The 20,481-nt window shown below is 35.5% G+C and overlaps 1 protein-coding gene across 1 annotated transcript in view; it reads right to left on the bottom strand.

The window, feature by feature from the left end:
• The window catches only part of SEMA3C (semaphorin 3C), a 187,238-nt gene that overhangs the window by 14,321 nt on the left and 152,436 nt on the right, over window positions 1-20,481 (bottom strand). Inside the window, exons 13-15 of the mRNA XM_079931733.1 lie at window positions 14,594-14,682; window positions 11,571-11,612; window positions 8,107-8,264 (exon numbers count right to left, since the gene is read on the bottom strand). Coding sequence (XP_079787859.1) covers window positions 8,107-8,264; window positions 11,571-11,612; window positions 14,594-14,682 — 289 coding nt within the window. The remainder of the gene's footprint in view (window positions 1-8,106; window positions 8,265-11,570; window positions 11,613-14,593; window positions 14,683-20,481) is intronic.

The raw sequence follows: 20,481 nt of genomic DNA on the forward strand, positions 1-20,481 counted from the left end.
TTGTCTGTTGTTTCATTTGCAAATATTTTCTCCCATTCTGAGCGTTCTCTTTTTGTCTTGTTTATAGTTTCCTTTGCTGTGCAAAAGCTTTTAAGTTTCATTAGGTCCCATTTGTTTATTTTTGTTTTTATTTCCATTACTCTAGGAGGTGTGTCAAAAAAGATCTTGCTGTGGTTTATGTCAAAGAGTGTTTTTCCTATGTTTTCCCTAAGAGTTTTATAGTATCTGGTCTTACATTTAAGTCTTTAATCCATTTTGAGTTTATTATTGTGTATGGTGTTAGGGAGTGTTCTAATTTCATTCTTTTACATGTAGCTTTCCAGTTTCCCCAGCACCACTTATTGAAGAGACTGTCTTTTCTCCGTTGTATATCCTTGCTTCCTTTGTCATAGACTAGTTGACCATAGGTACATGGGTTTATCTCTGGGCTTTCTATCTTGTTCCATTGATCTATGTTTCTGTTTTTGTGCCAGTACCATACTGTCTTGATTGCTGTAGCTTCGTGGTATAGTTTGAAGTCAGGGAGCCTGATTCCTCCAACTCCCTTTTTCTTTCTCAAGATTGCTTTGGCTATTCAGGGTCTTTTCTGTTTCCATACAAATTGTAAAAATTTTTGTTCTAATTCTGTGAAGAATGCCATTGGTAGTTCAATAGGGATTGCATTGAATCTGTAGATTGCTTTGGATAGTACAGTCATTTTCATAATATTGATTCTTCCAATCCAAGAACATGGTATATTTCTCCATTTGTTTTTGTCATCTTTGATTTCTTTCTTCAGTGTTTTATAGTTTTCTGAGTACAAGTCTTTTGCCTCTTTAGGCAGTTTATTCCTAGGTATTTTATTCTTTTTGTTGCAATGATGAATGGGATTGTTTCCTTAATTTCTCTTTCTGATTTTTCATTGTTGGTGTATAAGAATGCCAGAGATTTCTGTGCATTAATTTTGTATCCTGCAATCTTAGCAGATTCATGATTAGTTCTAGTAGTTTTCTGGTGGCATCTTTAGGATTTTCTATGTATAGTATCACGTCATCAGCAAACAGTAACAGTTTTACTTCTTCTTTTCCAATTTGTATTCCTTTTATTTCTTTTTCTTCTCCGATTGCTGTGGCTGGGACTTCCAAAACTATGTTGAATAAGAGTGATAAGAGTGGACACCTTTATCTCATACCTGATCTTAGTGGAAATGCTTTCAGTTTTTCACCATTGAGTATGATGTTTGCTGTGGGTTTGTCATATATGGCCTTTATTATGTTGAGGGAGGTTCCCTCTATGCCCATTTTCTGGAGAGCATTTATCATAAATGATGTTGAATTGTGTCAAAAGCTTTTACTGCATCTATTGACATGATCATATGGTTTTTATTCCTTAATTTGTTAATGTGGTGTATCACATTGATTGATTTGCGTATATTGAAGAATCCTTGTATCCCTGTGATAAATCCCACTTGATCATGGTGTATGATCCGTTTAATGTGTTATTGGATTCTGTTTTCTAGTATTTTGTCCAGGATTTTTGCATCTATGTTCATCAGTGATATTGGTCTATAATTTTCTTTTTTTGTGATATCTTTTTCTGGTTTTGTATCAGGGTGATGGTGGCTTCATAGAATGAATTTGGGAGTGTTTCTCCCTCTGCAATTTTTTGGAAGAGTTTGAGAAGGACAGGTGTTAGCTCTTCTCTAAAAGTTTGATAGAATTCTCCTGTGAAGCCATCTGGTCCTGGACTTTTGTTTGTTGGAAGATTTTTAATTACGGTTTCAATTTCATTACTTGTGATAGTTCTGTTTATATTTTCTTATTCTTCCTGGTTCAGTCTTGGAAAATTGTACCTTTCCAAGAATTTGTCCATTTCCTTGTGGCTGTTCATTTTATTGGCATATAGTTGTTTGTAGTAGTCTCTATAATCCTTTGTATTTCTGCAGTGTCAGTTGTGATTTCTCCTTTTTCACTTCTATTTTTATTGACTTACTTCCTCTCCATTTTTTTCTTGATGAGTCTAGCTAAGGGTTTATCAATTTTGTTTATCTTCTCAGAGAACCAACTTTTAGTTTTATTGATCTTTGCTATTGTTTTCTTCATTTCTATTTCATTTATTTCTGATCTGATCTTTATGATTTCTTTCCTTCTACTGACTTTAGGTTTTCTTTGTTCTTCTCTCTCTAGTTGTTTTAAGTGTAAGGTTAGATTGTTTATTTGAGATTTTTCTTGTTTCTTGAGGTGAGATTGTATTGCTATAAACTTCCCTCTTAGAACTGCTTTTGCTGTGGCCCATAGGTTTTGGGTTGTCGTGTTTTCATTATCATTTGTTTCTATGTATTTTTTAATTTCTTCTTTGATTTCTTCAGTAATCTCTTGGTTATTTAGTAGCGCACCGTTTAGTCTCCATGTATTTGTGTTTTTTACATTTTTTTCCTGTAATTGATTTCCAATCTCATAGCATTGTGGTCAGAAAAGATGCTTGATATGATTTCAATTTTCTTAAATTTTCCGAGTCTTGATTTGAGACCCAAGATGTGATCTATCCTGGACAATGTTCTATGTGCACTTGAGAAGAAAGTGTATTCTGCCACTTTTGGGTGGAATGTTCTATAAATATCAGCTAGATCTATCTGGTCTATTGTGTCATTTAAAGCTTGTATTTCCTTATTTATTTTCTGTTTGGATGATCTGTCCATTGGTGTAAGTGGGGTGTTAAAGTCCCTTACTATTATTGTGTTACTGTTGATTTCTCCTTTCATGGTTGTTAAGCATTTGCCTTAAGTATTGAGGTGCTCCTATGTTGGGTGCATAAACATTTATAATTGTTATATCTTCTTCTTGGATTGATCCTTTGATCATTATGTAGTGTCCCTCCTTATCTCTTTGTAACAGTCTTTATTGTAAAGTATATTTTATCTGATATGAGTATTGCTACTCCAGCTTTCTTTTGATTTCCATTTTCATGGAATATCTTTTTCCATCTCTTCACTTTCAGTCTGTTTGTGTCCCTAGGTCTGAAGTGGGTCTCTTGTAGACAGCATATATATGGGTCTTGTTTTTGTATCCATTCAGCCAATCTGTGTCTTTTGGTTGGGTCATTTAATCCATTTACATTCAAGGTTATTATTGATACATATGTTCCTATGACCATTTTCTTAATTGTTTTGGGTTTGTTTTTGTGGGTCTTTTTCTTTTCTTGTGTTTCCTGCTCAGAGAAGTTTCTTTAGCATTTGTTCTAAAGCTGGTTTCGTGGTGCTGAATTCTCTTAGCTTTTGCTTTTCTGAAAAGCTTTTCACTTCTGCATCGAATCTGAAGGAGATCCTTGCTGGGTAGAGTAATCTTGATTGTAGGTTTTTCTCTCTCATCACTTTAAGTATATCCTGCCACTCCCTTCTGTCCTGCAGAGTTTCCGCTGAAAAATGAGCTGATAACCTTATGGGGATTCCTTTGTATGTTGTTTTTTTGTTTTTTCCTTGCTGCTTTTAATATTTTTTCTTTGAATTTAATTTTTGTTAGTTTGATTAATATATGTCTTGTTGTATCTTTCCTAGGGTTTATCCTGTATGGGAGTCTCTGTGCTTCCTGGACTTGGGTGACTATTATCTTTCCCATGTTAGGGAAGTTTTCAACTATAATCTCTTCAAATATTTTCTCAGACCCTTTCTTTTTTTTTTCTTCTTCTGGGACCCTTATAATTTGAATGTTGGTGTGTTTAGTGCTGTTCTGGAGGTCTCTGAGATTGTCTTCAATTCTTTTCATTCTTTTTTCTTTATTCTGCTCCTTGGAAGTTATTTCCACAATTTTGTCTTTCAGATCACTTATTCATTCTTCTGCCTCAGTTATTCCATTATTGATTCCTTCTAGTGCATTTTTCAATTCAGTTATTGTGTTGTTCATCTCTGTTTGTTTGTTCTTTAGTTCTTCTAGATCTTTGTTAAACATTGCTTGTATTTTCTCAATCCGTGCCTCCATTCTATTTCTGAGATTCTGGATCATCTTTACTATCATTACTCTGAATTCTTTTTCAGGTAGATTGCCTATTTCCTCTTCACTTATTTGGTCTTGTAGATTTTTACCTTGCTCCTTCATTTGTGACATTTTTTTGCTGTGTCATTTTTTTTTTTTTTTATGAGTGGGATTGTGTTCCTATCTTACTGGCTGTTTGGCCTGAGGCTTCCAACACTGGAGTTTTTCGGCTATTGGGTAGAGCTGGGTCTTGGTGCTGAGACAAGGAACTCTGCGAGACCTCACTCTGATGAATATTCCCTAGGATCTGAGGTTCTCTGTTAGTCCAGTTGTTCGGACTCAGAGCTCCCACTGCAGGAGCTTTGGCCCAACCCTGGGTTTGTGAACCAAGATCCCGCAAACCACCTGGGGCGGCAAAAAAAAAAAAAAAAAAAAAAAAGAATAGCAAAGTAAAAAATAAAATTAGACTAGGAAACTAACAGATATGTTAGGAAGAATATAAAAGTAAAAATATAGATGAATCAACAACTGGAAGGCACATTAGTACCACAATAGTAAAAAAGAGGAGGAGGGAAAAGAAAAAAAAGCGGGGGGCAAGGCCTTGGCTGTGGAAGGCAGGGCCTAAGCAAGGGCGAGGTTTGGGCGGTGGGTGGGGCCAAACCTTGCCCTTGCTTAGGCCCTGCCTTCCACAGCCAAGGCTGGAAAAGGCCCTGGGGGCTGTGGGGGTGTGGGGCTTAGGCTCAATGGAACAGAAGGGGCCCAGGTGTGCCCCCCACCCCTGTTCTCAGAGGGCGGGGGACCTCACCTGGGATCCCAGCAGGCTTCTTGGGCATGAGTGGGCAGGGAAATGCCATCCTCTCGTCTCCTGCTCCTCTGGTCTGGGAGGGCCCCTCCTGCCTGCCTCTCCTGATCTCCCTGGCCTCAGGGGCACAGATCCTATCTGGCTTCCACTTCTTCTATCCCCTCAGTCCCCCTACGTCCTGCTGGTTCACTTTGGGGTTCCTCCCATCTCTTTCAGCATCAGAGTCCCCCACCAGTGGCCAGCAGGTGCCCTAGTTGTGGGGAGACACTAACTCTGCATCTTCGCACACGGCCATCTTGACTCCGTCTCCTCTTTATACATTTTGGATAATAACCCCTTATAGGATATATGTTTTGCAAATATTTTCTCCCATTCAGAAGGTTGCCTTTTCATTTTGTTGATGGATTTCTTTGCTGTGCAGAAGCATTTTAGTTTGATATAGTCCCACTTGTTTATTCTTGCTTTCGTTACTTTTGCTTTTGGAGTCAGATCCAAGAACTAATCACCAAGACATATCAAGGAGCTTACTACCTACATTTTCTTTCAGGAGTTTTGTGGTTTCACGTCTTATGTTCAAGTCTTCAGTTCATTTTGAGTAAATATTTGGGTGTGGTGTACGAGAGTAGTCTAGTTTCATTCTTTTGCATGTGGCTGTCTAGTTTTCTCAATACTATTTATTGACGTGCCTGTCCATTCCACATTGTATATTTTTGGCTCCTTGGTTGTAAATTAATTGAGTATATATGCTTGGGTTTGTTTCTGGGCTCTCTTGTCTCTTCCCTTGATCTATGTGCCTGTTTTTATGCCAATGCCATACTGTTCTGATTATTCTAGTTTTGTAGTATAGTCTAAAGTCAGGGAGCATGATTCAACCAGCTTTTTCTTCTTCCTCAAGATTCCTGTGGATATTCAGGGTCTTTTGTGGTTCCATACAAACTTTAGGATTGCGTGTTCTATTTCTGTGAAAAATGTCATTGGAATTTTGATAGGGGTTACCTTTAATCTGTAGACTTTGAAATTATCCAGGCCACTTTTCCCTACCCCAGATTCATATTTCTAATTGCCTACACAACATCTCCACTTGAATATCTCATAGGCAGCATTAACTTAACATTATCTTTCTCTCCACAAACCTGCTCCTTCCACAGTCTTCTCTTTCTCAGGAAATGACATGTACATACTTCTGATGCTCAGTTCTGAAAACTTGCTCATTTTTGAGTCCTCTATTTCTCTAACATCCCTACATGTAATATGTCAGCAGATTCTGTGAACCCTTGAACCCTATCCAGAATCAGACCACTTTTGGCTACCTCCACTTCTATCATCCCTTTGCAAGCCAACATTGTATCTCACTTGGATCATTAGTTAGTAGCCTAACTGTCTTGCAGCTTCTATTTCTTCTTTCCCACATCTTCTTCCCATCTCAAGACCTCAATCACAGCCAAACCCAACCAGACGATCTTTTTAAACCAAAAGTCAAATAATATCACTCCTGAGCACAAAAACTCTCAGCAGTTTCCCATTTAACTCTAAATAAAGGACCTTCAATGATTTACTAAGTCCTACGTCATCTGGCATTCTGATCCCTTTTCTTCCTACCCTTTTTTTTTCTCCCTACCCTTTTTTTTTTCTCATTCCAGTATTGACCCATTAGTCTTGGTGTTGTTTTTTGGACAATCCTGGCACACTTAAGCTTTAAGGATTTCTGGCCCCTCTCTCCGAAATGCTGTTCTCCTGAATAATGGTGGTATCACCTCATGGTATCATTCATCATCACATTCAAGCCTTTGTTCAAATATACCTTCAGTAAGGCCTCCCCTGCCCACCCATTTAACAATGCAATCTCCTGCTTCCACATGCCCTATCTCCTTTCCCTGCTCTTTTAAAAGTTATAGGCCTTATCATTATTTGATGTACTGGAGGGTTTCTTTCTTTATTTGTTAATTGTCTGTATTCCCCCTCTAGAACTTATTATCCCTCAAGGCAGAGATTTTTGTCCTTTTGTTGTTAGTTTTTTTCCTGTTATATGCCTAGCTCTAGAATACTGCCTGGCAAATAATTGTCTCATGATACAAATTTATTGAAGTAATAGATAAAAAGATCAGAATAATCTTGATATGCAGAAGTGCTAGGGTTGTTTTAATCTGTCAAGTCCTTAAAGGCCTATATCTTTTTTGTTGTTGTTTGTTTGTTTTGTGGTATGCGGGCCTCTCACTGTTGTGGCCTCTCCCATTGAGGAGCACAGGCTCCGGATGTGCAGGCTCAGCAGCCACGGCTCACGGGCCCAGCTGCTCCGTGGCATGTGGGATCTTCCTGGACCGGGGCATGAACCCGTGTCCCCTGCATCGGCAGGCGGACTCTCAACCACTGCGCCACCAGGGAAGCCCAGGCCTATATCTTTAACAGAGAATAAAGGAGGTATAAAACACCATCACCCCAGTGATTTTATTTGAAATATCACTGGTGCTCAAGGCTGGTTCTATTTGCTCTCTCCTGATGACCTGTGTTTTATAGGTTTTCCTCCTGTCACCCATCATGACCCATATCAAATTTTGACTGGAAATAGCTGTGACCTTAGTTAAACCTAAATTCTGCTTATTCTTTGTTTTATAATTTCACTACTCGTGTTTCCTTCCAACTTGGTGCAAGTTGGTTCAGAGTTTCCTGCCTAAGTCTTCTCTTGGATAAAAGGCACTATGCCTCAGACTGCCTTAACCTCTTAATCTAACCAGCAATCATGCACTCACCATTCTAAGGGGTAAAGCATGGTCATCAAGGTTTTGAAAGTGTTCAAGGTACCCATTCTGGAGCGATGCTCCTGTTGCCTGAAGTAGGACAAGCATTTGATTACAGGGGAATTAAGCGGCCAGGGAAATCCTAGGAAAGTTAGATTTAAGGATATCTGAAGCATATAAAACAAAAAAGATAAAAATTAGGTAATGTGAGAGTTAAATGCTGCTTGAAATATTTGAGGTGCGGATTGTGTTGCAGAGGAACGTTAAAAGGAGAAAGGAATTTTTCCAAAGTACTGCATTCTAATATGTCTGTGAGAATCTCAAGTTATAAAGCAGGGCCATTTTCTGTCTTGTTGTTGCTGTTTTTTTAAATATGTTAATCCCAAACTCCTAATTTATCTCCTCCCAACCCCCACCCCTCTGTCTCCCTTGGTAACCATAAGTTTGTTTTCTATGAATGGCCATTTTCTTTATTCAAAGACTACATATGGTGCTAAACTTAGCTACTACTTTTAGTATCATTTTACAGAGTACTGCAATAGAGCTGATTTTAATAATGTGGAGCATTGCTTAATTGTCTGATGATGTCAATTTTGATTTTCAGCTGAATATTAATACTCACCGTTTCCCGGTTGGATAGAACCTAGAGCAAGCATGGCCATCCCAGGCGCAGTAAGGGTCTCTTGCCAGGCAGCAGTCAGCACAGGCTGTACCGTAGATGTGGCAGCGATGCAGAGATACTTGGGAAAGTCCTTCATTGGAGCTCACATACAACTGTTGCTATTAGAAGAATGATGGTGATTTATTTCAGATGTGGAAGTTAAAAGTGGACTTCCAGCAGGAACACAATATAATATATGCCCACAAACCCTTGGATTCATTTTGAAATAGACTAAAAACAAGAAGCAAAGTACAGAAGGGTATAAAGCCAAAATAAATAGAATTTTCCTACGTTAATATGCCTATAACATTACCACTTTCCTGTTTAAAAAAAAAGTTCAGAACACCATGTAGAATGGTAATGTATTTTAGACATTGGGATTCATTGTTCTCTCAGATTTGAGCTAATGTATTACAGATTTAAATTATGATGTTTGCCTTTTTTTCTTTGAATGCTGTCTCTTGGCAAAGCACAAGGCAGCTTTCTTATTCTTCAAGTCTGGCAAACCATTACCTTGTAAATTTGAAAAAGTAGAGTCTAAAATAAAGGGCACTTTTATGTTTAGAAAAAATAGATGGTAAATATTAGATAAAAATATTAGATTAAAAAAAATTTCACATGCCTTTGAAAGTGACTTATTACCGAGAGCAATTTTAACATTATTTAGAAGACTGTAAGTATTTATATTTAGACATGTTTTAAACTTTCTGTATGATCCCAAGATCTTCAGCAGCCTAAGTCATAAATAAAGATTTCATCCTCCTTCATTTGTACAGTGGCAAGAGCTTATTATGATATTTCTCCAACTCTTTTAGCTGTGCATAAAGCCGTTCTCAGGAGTTGAAGGGATGTTTCTAATTCACAGTCCTTATTTTACAAAGGACTGATAATATGTAATTCAAGTTAACATAGAATTTCTAAGCTGGAACTTGAATACATGCACATGTGCACACATATGTGTGTGTGTCTGTATGTATATAAATTTAGAAATTATATATAAATTTAAATATTATATATAAATTATATTTAAAAATTATATATAAATTTAAAAATTATATGTAGATTTAAAATTAAATCAGTGAGGGCACCATTGGTCTATCAGGTTCTGGAGGCACATCTCTGAGATTCAGATCCCAGCTACCACAAATTTGCTGGTTAACTTTTCTGAATCTCAGCTTTCTCTTTGGTAAGACTGAGACAATATAGCACTTACTCTATAGATTTTATGTAAGAACTAAATATAAGGGCTAACTCCACATAAAATGCTTAGAATAGTTTCTGGCACCTAAACGCTTAATGAATATTAAGCAATAGTATTAGTAAACTACCAATGAACAAGCTAGCAATTTACACATTTTCAATTCTAATTAATCATTTGAATCACATCTCAGACTAGCACATGTAATATAAAATAATTATTTTATTCAGATCAATGAATTTTTCAGAAAATAGGCTGAAAATTACTGATCCCCATTTGAGACATTCAAGCTATAAGAAAACAACTGCATGTTTTGACGATAATCATTTCTCTAGAAATATTTGAAATAAATGTTCATTGAGTACATTAATAAATAATACAGTGAATGCATCAACCTCATTAAAATATTTCAAGGAAACTTGTTTATTTGAGGAAAGGATACAGGTAATTCCATTCTAGAAATTACCTTTTTTATTAATCTATTTTCTGCTATATGGAATGCAAGGATAAATTAGAGAATAAAGGAGCATAAAAAGAAAAGTAAAATTTTTAGTTTGAGCATTAGAGAAGGTACTAAATTCGTGGAATTTAAATATATATAAAATACCATTGGCAATTTGTAGTTCTTTCACACTGAAAAAATAATTCAATACGTAGTTGTGTAAGTGAATTCTCCCCCAAATCAAACAATTACCTTGCCCTGAATCTAATTGCTTTAATTAAACATTTTAAATTACCTACAATGTAAGATGTTGAAACACATTTAATACTCAGTCTTTCCAGTGTATGTTTGTGCTGTACACTGCAATTTAATGGAATGGATTGTGTATTACAAGTTCACCAGTTGAATTATGAGCTGAAACCTATAATTGTATACTGTACTACTATGTCACACAAATGGCTTTGTGTCCATTTTGGTTCTTGCTCTGATACTTTCTCCTTCCATTAAACTACTGTAAACAAAGGGATTCCATGCTGACTTCAAAGACAATTCTGACTTGGGATCAGCTCCCTAGGACACTGGGGAAAATGACAAATGGCTTCTGGTTACTTGGGAAAATGTTTGTTATGCACCATACAAACATTTTTACAGATGAGATCTTTAGCTCCCTTGTACCCTATTTATTTTTCTTCATAAAATTTAGTCAAGTGAAAAGAGTACGAGACTAACTGTGGAATACTTCTTTATCTGTAACAGACCAAATATGGTGAAGAACACTAAAGTTATATCATCAGTTATGCCAACACATAAAACCTTTATTCCATATTCCAAGAAAAATAAGTCTTAGGCTCTTACAAACAGCAGTTACCAAAGACCCGCTTTGTTTTAGGTCATTTATATAAGTTAATTCATTTGTGAGAAAGCATTACCTTGCAGAGGCAGAAATTTAGGTCAGTGAAGTAAAATAATTTGTTTATAATTTAAGGTCACGTTGGGGTTCAAATGCATGTCAGTTCCATTCTGAAGCCTACCCCATTTTTGACTATACTGCTCTGGCCCTTAGAACTTTTGTTTTAGAGATAGCAACTTTGGGGTCTGGAGAGGTGCATGTTTTGCACATGTAGAGATTGGAATTGGGCTTTTCCTCTCCATGATCATTGTGTATTTGCGTGTGAAGGCACAAATTAGAAGATCAAACATTTCTGATAATCATAGTAAAACATTTATTCCCCAGATCCTGAACCCTGATATGGCTTAGATTTGAGACATTCAGATTTTTTAAATGACATGTAAACCCTATAAAATAGCACTTCCTTAGAAATAAGCATAAAAGAATGTACTGCATATTTCAAACATGTGACAGCAACAGGAACTCAAAAGAGGATTGATTACTCATTCCAAGTCCCTGAGAAGGTTCGTGATGCTACAGTAGCCCAAACATTATGCTAAATTCTTCCTTCAGAAAGATTATTTTTATTTTGGTTGGCTTCATACACTGTAATATTTGAGAATAGAGGATATACAAATGTTGGAATATCTTACTGCATATATATATATAAATATATATATATATATTCTACTCTGATGAACTTCTGTACAAAAATAAGCCTATTTTGTCTTCCACTAAAGCTAAGTTCCATATCAAAATTAAGTGTGTGGTATACTATGAACAGTATTAATTATTTTGCTAATAGTAAAATTAAATTTTCAGAAATTATAAAATACATTCTTCCACAATAGTAAAATTTTTATATACAAAGAAAATAAAAATGGGGTTGTTTTTACCTTTTTGGATGAAATTTTCATTGTTGTTACAGGAGCATGATTCTAAAAAGTTAGAAAAACATTGTTAGTTGCTCAAATAATCCTTAAAACAGATTTTACATTCAAAAACTTTTCTTGTTTCTGTTAAAATTCAAGAAATCATCATTTCTCTCTATACGCACATATAGTTTCAAAGTTTAGCAGTAATTGTCTATAAAGTACATTTCCTCTGCTTGGAATAAGGACAGATTTGTTACACAAATATAGGCCTAAACTAAAAAAAGTGGCAATTATAACACATCTATCAATATAGTCATTAGAAAAAAATGAAAATTTGAGAAATTTCAGAGAATTGAAAAAACTGTATCTTGGAATATTGAACACAGCGCATAACTCAGGATTGGATCTGGGTACTTGGGGTGGGGGGCTGTGGAATGGTACCCCTCCTCAACACAGCACTTTGCATAAGATACTATTGTTCAGCTGCCAAATGTTGCTATGCCAAGAAGTATTTGCCTGAGCCATACTTATTCTCTTTGTTGAATACAAAGAAATATTGTTAGGTAAGGTCCTCTTTTGATAAATGGGAATTAGTGAAAGAACCTAAGAGTTATTTGAAATAGTCATCCTTTCTGAAAGTTCCTCTATTCTTAACTTGACTTCTTAAACATTATTAGTTCCTTTTAAAGATTAAAAATTAGACTCGTGATAACCTGATAAAGATGTGTGAAGTTTTATTTGAATAAGTCAAGTGGCAACACACTGTCAAAGTCAACTGTGCCCATAATTATTTCACTTTCTGGAGTTGTGTGTTCCTACAAACATTTTAAAAAGAAAATGGTGATATCTTTAAATACTCAGTTGCAACAGATCATGACATTCATTCAGAAATATACACACATACAAAACAAGTTTTGCAATTTATATCCACCTAGGCAACTACTAATAGTTGTACCTCCAATTCAAATTAAGTTTAGGGAAGTTGGACATATTTTCAGAAAATATTCTGAACAGAGGATTAAAAAATATATTATGGTTCTGCGCTCTTTAAAAACAAAGTGCCTGGTTTTTACATTGAGTTTCCTGCAGTATATCAGTGTAACACTTAGCTAAGGAATTTATTTCAGTTTAAATGTATTATTTCCTCAAGTGCCCATCACAGTATATCATACACACCCAATTATTTTCACCTCACCTCAGAAAATGTGACACAAACACCACGCTGAAGACAGTACCTGTATTTGGTAACTGTTTCTCTCAATTTAGCCATATCAATCACTGGCACATGCATCCAGAAGGAAGCTCAAACTTCTTTAGTCTCTCTTGGGTTGATGTCCCCCAACATGCATTTTGACTGACTCCATTTTTCCACTGAGAGTTTATTCTTTATGATATAACACCAGCATAACTCATAAGTAGTTAGCACATGATCAGAATAACTCTCATTTCTAAGACCTTTCCATAGAACATATGTAAAACTCAATTAATGTTTCCTTATTATCAAACTCACTTAATTAATGTTTGTGTCAAACTCACTTAATTAATGTTTCCTTATTATCAAAAAAATATATTTCAGAATTAAAAATGGAGTGCTGCAATACGGCCTTTTTGCTATTTTCAAGAAAACTACTGAATAAGGTACTTTATATTACTTTGGCCATCCAAGTTGTCCCTATTGAATTGAATGAGAAGAAATATATTATATATATATATTATATGTAAAATGCAGTTTTGGTTAATCCAATGAAACAATCAATTTCTTTACAAAGCAAGGCATAGAAAAGGCACTTAAATGCACATAGTTAATATTTTATGAGCATAATTTTAATGCACTAACCACAAGGAACCTTATGCCAAAGTTAGTCTAGCATTAAAAATTGTAACCTTAATAACATATTGGGAAATTGCCAGAATTCCTCAGTTTCTGTATTTGATTTGATTTTTAAAATAGTTCTTCATATTTAAAATGTATTAGTAAAATCTAATATCATTGTATCTTGATCACTTATGTGCTTATAAATCCAATATTTTTAGTGACTGGGGGAATATATATTAAGTTAATACATTCTGAGTCCACTCAACAAAGCAAGGCAACTTACTGGACTAGCAATAGGCTGCTCCCAGGGGCTTTGAAGTGCTATTTTTACTCCAGTATAGGCTGACTCTGCTCTTTTGGTGTCCGTGGCCATTGTTTCTTAATTGGTTTAGTTGGAAATAGAAGTTTGCTGTAGGATTGATTCCATACCAAAGTTTCTTTGAAATCCTCTGGCTGTGCTTTACCCATCTTTCCAAATCAGGTAGGAGGGACCACTTAAACTGCAATGACCTATACTTTAAGGAGAGAAGGATTTGCAGGACATAATGTACCAGCTCTCCAGGCTCACAGACACATAAAGAATTGGCACTCTGCCCTCAGTAGGTTACATCTTACAGGACTGAATCTTCTTCTATGTGCCTTTTTTTTGTTGTGTTTTCTTTTTCTTTTTATCCCAAATTCAAGGACAAAGAGAGTAATACAATGCAATCTCAATTTCAGACAGAACATGAAGTTTTAAGAGACAACATTTGTTTTATTTAACTAGAGTGACATTTGAGTTGAAAGCAATAAAATAAGAGAAAACAGCAGTTTTTCTTGAAGTTACTGGCTAAAAAAATATGAGAAAGTTTATCTAACAATCAATAATGTGGAAGAATTTGGGTCTCGGTGGCTTGTGAAGCAAATGATAAAAGCCCTTTCATGGCAAATCTTCTAGACCTTGACCACAAGAACTCATTTTTTAAAAATAATGATGACCACAATTCTTCAAGTTGTGACGATAGCTAAAAAACTAATTCTTTTATGCTAAGATAACTTAAAATGTTAAAAATTACTTCAGAAGAATATTTGTTATTTCTCATTTTATCTGGTGTTTCTTACCCTCAAAAATTTATAACATTCATTTATTTGATCTTTTATCAATTTTTTTCCCTCCCCAAGTGATTGTAAGATTAAAGAGTTGCATTTATCATGCGTGTGCTGGGGCTAATAGAATAGATGTTCAAACCTTAAAGACTTCCAACTCCTCCAGAATGAGCTCACCGCTGGCAGAGCTGTTAGAAGGAAGAACAACAACCTTCTGCACAGTACCTCGATCTAAATCAGAGAAAGAAACAATGAGGTGTAGGAAACAAAGATATTTAGACATAAGACTACTACTGGCTTAGAATTTAGAATATTGTTTATGTAATTACTTAGTCATCAAAAAAGAGATTACATACATTGAGCTATTACCATTTTCTGATTTCATTATAAATCTCATATGTTTAAATTGAGATTATGGAAAATTCAAAAGGAATTAATAGGAACACCTTATATTTTGCACATATTTGGTATAGTCATAATTATGAGAGAAGAAAGGAATGTCCAAATGTCTTATGAAGTTCAAAGTTCTGTTTCTGAACCAAGTGTGTGTTCTTGAAATAGTAATACATAACTTTAACTTTGGCCCTTAAGAATATTACTCCTCCTAACCAACATTATAAAGTGACACTCTCATATTTTTGTTAAAATTGACACATAATGGTTTGATTATCGGAGAAAAAATTACTATGAATGAGTTTTTATAATAATTTTATTATAAATCATTAGTTACTAGAAATTGACATTTGACCTGTAGCGGTGAGAGATTTTAGACATGGTAAAACGTTTCACTCACAATTCAAAATAATTTTCAAAGCAGAAACATAGCTATGGCTTTATTTCAGATGTGGACACCTATTCATAGAATAATTCTATGATTTTCACAATTATCTTTATCAGTTGGGAATGTTTCTTTGGGTATTTTTAAAATATAGGGAAAATTTCAAAATTACATGAGACGAATAAACTTAAGCAAATAAAAAACCTACTTGTATTTCTCAATTATAGATTGCCAAAAACAGAGACGCCCAAATAAAGGTACTATATACAGAAAATGTTACTTATGTCAAGATTTTTTTTTTTTTTTTTTGTGCGGTACGCGGGCCTCTCACTGTTGTGGCCTCTCTCGTTGTGGAGCACAGGCTCCGGACGCGCAGGCTCAGCGGCCATGGCTCACGGGCCCAGCCGCTCCGCGGCACGCGGGATCTTCCCGGACCGGAGCACAAACCCGCATCCCCCGCATTGACAGGCGGACTGTCAACCACTGCGCCACCAGGGAAGCCCTATGTCGAGATTTTTAATTAAGATTGTTTCATATGTAACATAAGCATTTTCTAAACATATAACTATGTCACTCTACCAATCACTTAAATTTTAGGTTTAAAAGAAGCTAGTTGAAATTTAGCAATGTGGGGTTAAAGCAAATTTGTGAGTGATCTGAGAAAGTAAAAATATATTTCCTCACCAAAATATGTTTCCATTAAAATAATTAATGAGCTGCTTCATGAATATCAAGTCATCACTGTTAAAGTATGAGCATATAACTGTGAATTTATAATTTGGATAGGCACATTATCATCAACAGATACTAAAACATTTTCTAATTCTGTTGAGAAATGTCACTAAGAAGAGGTAACTTGAACTGAGCTGTACAGGACTTTACAACTAGGAATCATTTAGTGATGAATACCAATACCACTAATCTCAAGTCTCACATCTCAAGCTGGGCGACCACACAGGCAAGCATTACTCTAACATATAAGATCCTATTTATTGTTTATAGTTTCTATTTTATGAACCTAACTGGAAGATAAAATAATTCTTAATAAAAAATAAACTCTACTTTAAAATTTTACCAACTAACAAACTAAAAAATTAAAACCTACTAAATAATAATAAAAATCTTTATACAGAAAAACGACAGAGATTTTGCCAGAACAAGCCTTGAATCTTGTGAGACTGAGAAGTTTAAGTACCTGATCTTTGAAGTTTCAAACTACGCTCTGTAATTTAAAATTCTCTTCTTAAGCCATACTCAAAAATAAACAAAAATCCTAATGATTGGCAGGCTCTAGGTGTAATTAAGAAACTTGGAAGTTTCTCTGTTTCACCATTCAGCTTCCTAAGAATTAGCTCTGTACCAATCTGTACTATTTTCTTGGAAGATAATTAATGCAGGTATGAATTGGAAGCGAAAAAACATTTGGGGATATGGTGCCATCACAATTGAAAATGGATAAATGTGATTGAAGGTGTTCCCCATTTTCTATTAACAATTCATCACAAAGAACAGTGTAAACTTCGACAGGAATAGAATATATCAAAAACCCTAAAATTAAAGCCTTGACATTATAACAGCTAGGGCAGGATTTGTGTGGTATTGTGTGTGTGTGTGTGTGTGTGTGGTGTGCCTGTGTGAGTGGGTGGGTGAAAGATGAGGGCATAAAACTATCTTTGTTTTAGGTCATGTTATCATAAAGATCGCACTCTTTTTTTTAAGTCACAACAGCGTTTTATGGTTCCCTGCTGAAGCTTGCAAGGATCACTGCCATTCTACATGACAGCAATGACCACTTCTTGAGTAGAGACTGAGCAGAAGCAATGTATAACCACAGCCCCAAATAAAGCTGCATGAGAGGAAATCTTGATTACAGGAGTTCCCAAAGATAAAACTATCAGCTTTGAAAATAATTTTAAGTATTCTCAAATGAGAGAAATGGCTACTTTTTTACCTAACGTTTTAATTAACTATGAGAACATTATTCTACATAAATCATCATTTCTTCTGAAAAAGCCCACAACAATCATATTTTATTCATGCCATTTATAAAATATTACACAAAGAGCAGCTATAAAAATGGGCTAATAAAAAGACAATGCAAAACTTGGTTTTGACTCATTTGAAATGAAAGATAGAACACCACCTTTATTTATTGTTTGCCTTCCTATTTTAGTCATTTTTTGTTTTGCTGGTAATGATGAGTAGATTTCTCTTTAAAAAGTAAAAAAATAAAAATTTAAAGGTTAAAAAATATATTTTTCTACCTAGTAAAATGTCAACTTATCTGAAATTCTTACAGAAATATAAGTAAATTTAAATATTGGTAATGTTTCTACCTCAAAATCAAGTTTAAATAAAATCATAGAAATGCAAGATCCCCACAGTGAAACAAATATTTATTGGATGCCTACTATGTGCCTGGATCTATGATAAAAATATATCATTTCAAGAACGTAAATATGCATTTTAATTCCTTTACTTTTCCACATTTAGATTTGAATTGGTACTTTATGAGGTAGCGTATCTGCAGAGTTCTTCATTACACTGGTTCAATTTTCATCAGTGTGTCACAAATGAACATATTTGTTCTCATACTACATATTAAAGCTTTTTATACATAAATTAGAAGTCTCAAATTTGTGGATTCAATATGAATGGAATAGCTTTAGATCCTTGTGAGAATCATCACTATTAACAGTTGTTAATCGGATTTCATGAGACCTTGAACTTTTATAATTTGGGGGGGGGTCTTCTTTAAATAAAATAATACATAAACACAAAAACAGAGTTGTTTGGACCTTTCCCAAACAGTTATAAATGAGGAATTCTAAAGTTTCTGGTAAGTCCACCTCTGACAATTAGCCTAGTTTTCTAAAAAAAGAAAGTTTCTATAAAACTGGACAATGATACTTTCTTTAAATTGAAGAATCTCTAATTATCCAATGAAATCTCATCTACAATATCTTATCACTACAATTTTATTATCCAAGATCAGTTTTTCACAAGTTAGCAAAAGGCTGGAAAATTCTTCTTTAGTTGAATGCAAATAGCTCTACCTCCCTGTTTATTTTATCCATTGGCCTTTCTTCTACAGCTGCCAAGAATATACAGTACTCAATCTCTTTTTCACATCTCTCCAAGTGTATCTTTATACCCTCCATACTTTGTTTCTCTGGTCTAAGCATGAGCACTCTATTCAAGTAAATCTTACTCAAATTCAAAATCAGATATTTTTACCTGCCTTTCTCTGAACACCCAGCAGTTTGGGATTATCCTATTTAAAATGTGGTGCTCAGAATTATACATGACTATGCAGTTTTTTTTACCACAATGCAGACCTCACTGAAGGGACTATTTATTTATTTATTTTTTGTGGTACGCGGGCCTCTCACTGTTGTGGCCTCTCCCGTTCCGGAACACAGGCTCCGGATGCGCAGGCTCAGCGGCCATGGCTCACGGGCCCAGCCGCTCCGCGGCATGTGGGATCCTCCCGGACCGGGGTACGAACCCGTGTCCCCTGCATCGGCAGGCGGACTCTCAACCACTGCGCCACCAGGGAAGCGCTGAGGGGACTATTTAAAAGACACAGCAGGAGTTCTAGTTGATCAACGACTTAGGTGATTGGTCAGGATCTCTAGCACTTGGACCCTCATAAACAGAGATCCCAACTGTACTGTACACATTTACAAGGCTCTACTCTAGACGTCTTTATATTTCTGCTCCTCTTACAAACTGCCAGACTCCCACAATCTCCAGTTCAGAGTCTCAAGAGGCAGATTTAATTTGGTCCAATTTAGTCATGATGAAGGCACACTGCAAACTGTGGCTTGGTGGATAGATCAGTTGTCAAGTGCTAATGTGTCATTTCAATCAGTTATGGCACCAGGAAGGAGCCAATATATATATCACCCATGGTTGCCCCTTAAATTGGCCCATGTTAATGGGAAAATTTCTCTCAAAATGCAGTCATGGTAGACACCTTTGGTTTCTTTTCTAAACATACTCACAAAACCTCAGTTCCATATATAGAAAATACTTTTGAGGTATCCTTGGGATGAACCATTCACTACTAAGTAAATAAAAGGACTTGGGTTGTCTTCCACCCATTTTTACTCATTGGTTCAACAAGAAATTACTGAGTACCTTCAGTATGTCAGGCACTATCACCAGTATGAATGCAAAGATAAAAGGGCATGGCACTCAAGAGCTCACAGTCTAGAATTTACAGGGTTTTTTTTTTAATGGTTTTTTGAATAGTGTGTTCGCACTAAATGTTAGTCATTGAAAAATATTCATTCCGGAATGTCCATAAAATTCCCAATTACTTATGTCTACATAAAGCCATCTCTGAACCCTTTAGCTTGAAGATGATAATATATATAGTTATCAAATACCTTCCTTCTGGCGGTAGTGAGAATGGCATTCCTTGAATATATGCAGCATAAATTCTTTTTGCTTTTGATCTGCAGAATTGGGATATAGCTTATATTTCCTTGGGAAAAGCACCTTGCCTACAATATAGTTACAGTTTGCTTGTGTGCAAATGTAAATAATAATTATAACTTTTGTAATGGATATCTGTTACTAAGGTCTACCTAGAATCACTTCCCCTTTCTTGGTAATAACACCCTGAGACATCTTTTGGAAACAACACCTCTCTCATTCTCAGTCTACATGGTTAAGGAGTGGAGTATCTCTTTCAGCCCCAGGGAGATGCCATGACTTAGGCCTGTGCAATTAGAACATCTCTTTGCCCCTATGATTCATGCAGGAGTGGGCATAGAAACAAGTCAGGGCCTAGCCCTCCTTGGGAATTAGATAGGTGGGAGCCTCTTTCTTTCTGAGATCAGGACTGTTAAAGACTTGTAAATTTGGAGGTGCTGAGGCCATCCCTGCTACCACATGCACAGACTCCATTTGAGAATAAAGAGGAAGGCAGAACTGAAAGCTGGTAAGATAAATTCCTGAAAACATCCAATTAGCACAAATTCAGCTATATCTGAGGCTGCCTCCTGCATTTCCCAGTTGAACACACAAAAAAAATTATTATTCTTTAACTAGTTTAAGTAAAGCGTATGGTCACTTTCAGTTGAAAGAGTTCTGACTAATAAATCTAAATGAATAATACATGCAAATTGCTTAGTATGATGTCTAGTGCATAGTATACCCTCAATAAGTGCAAATTATTTTTTATTTGTAGCTCGACCACTTACTAAACTTTTGACATTATTGGAGTCACTATTTTTTCTGAA

Source organism: Stenella coeruleoalba (assembly GCF_951394435.1).
Source record: "Stenella coeruleoalba genome assembly, chromosome: 9".
Taxonomy (NCBI): Eukaryota; Metazoa; Chordata; class Mammalia; order Artiodactyla; family Delphinidae; genus Stenella; species Stenella coeruleoalba.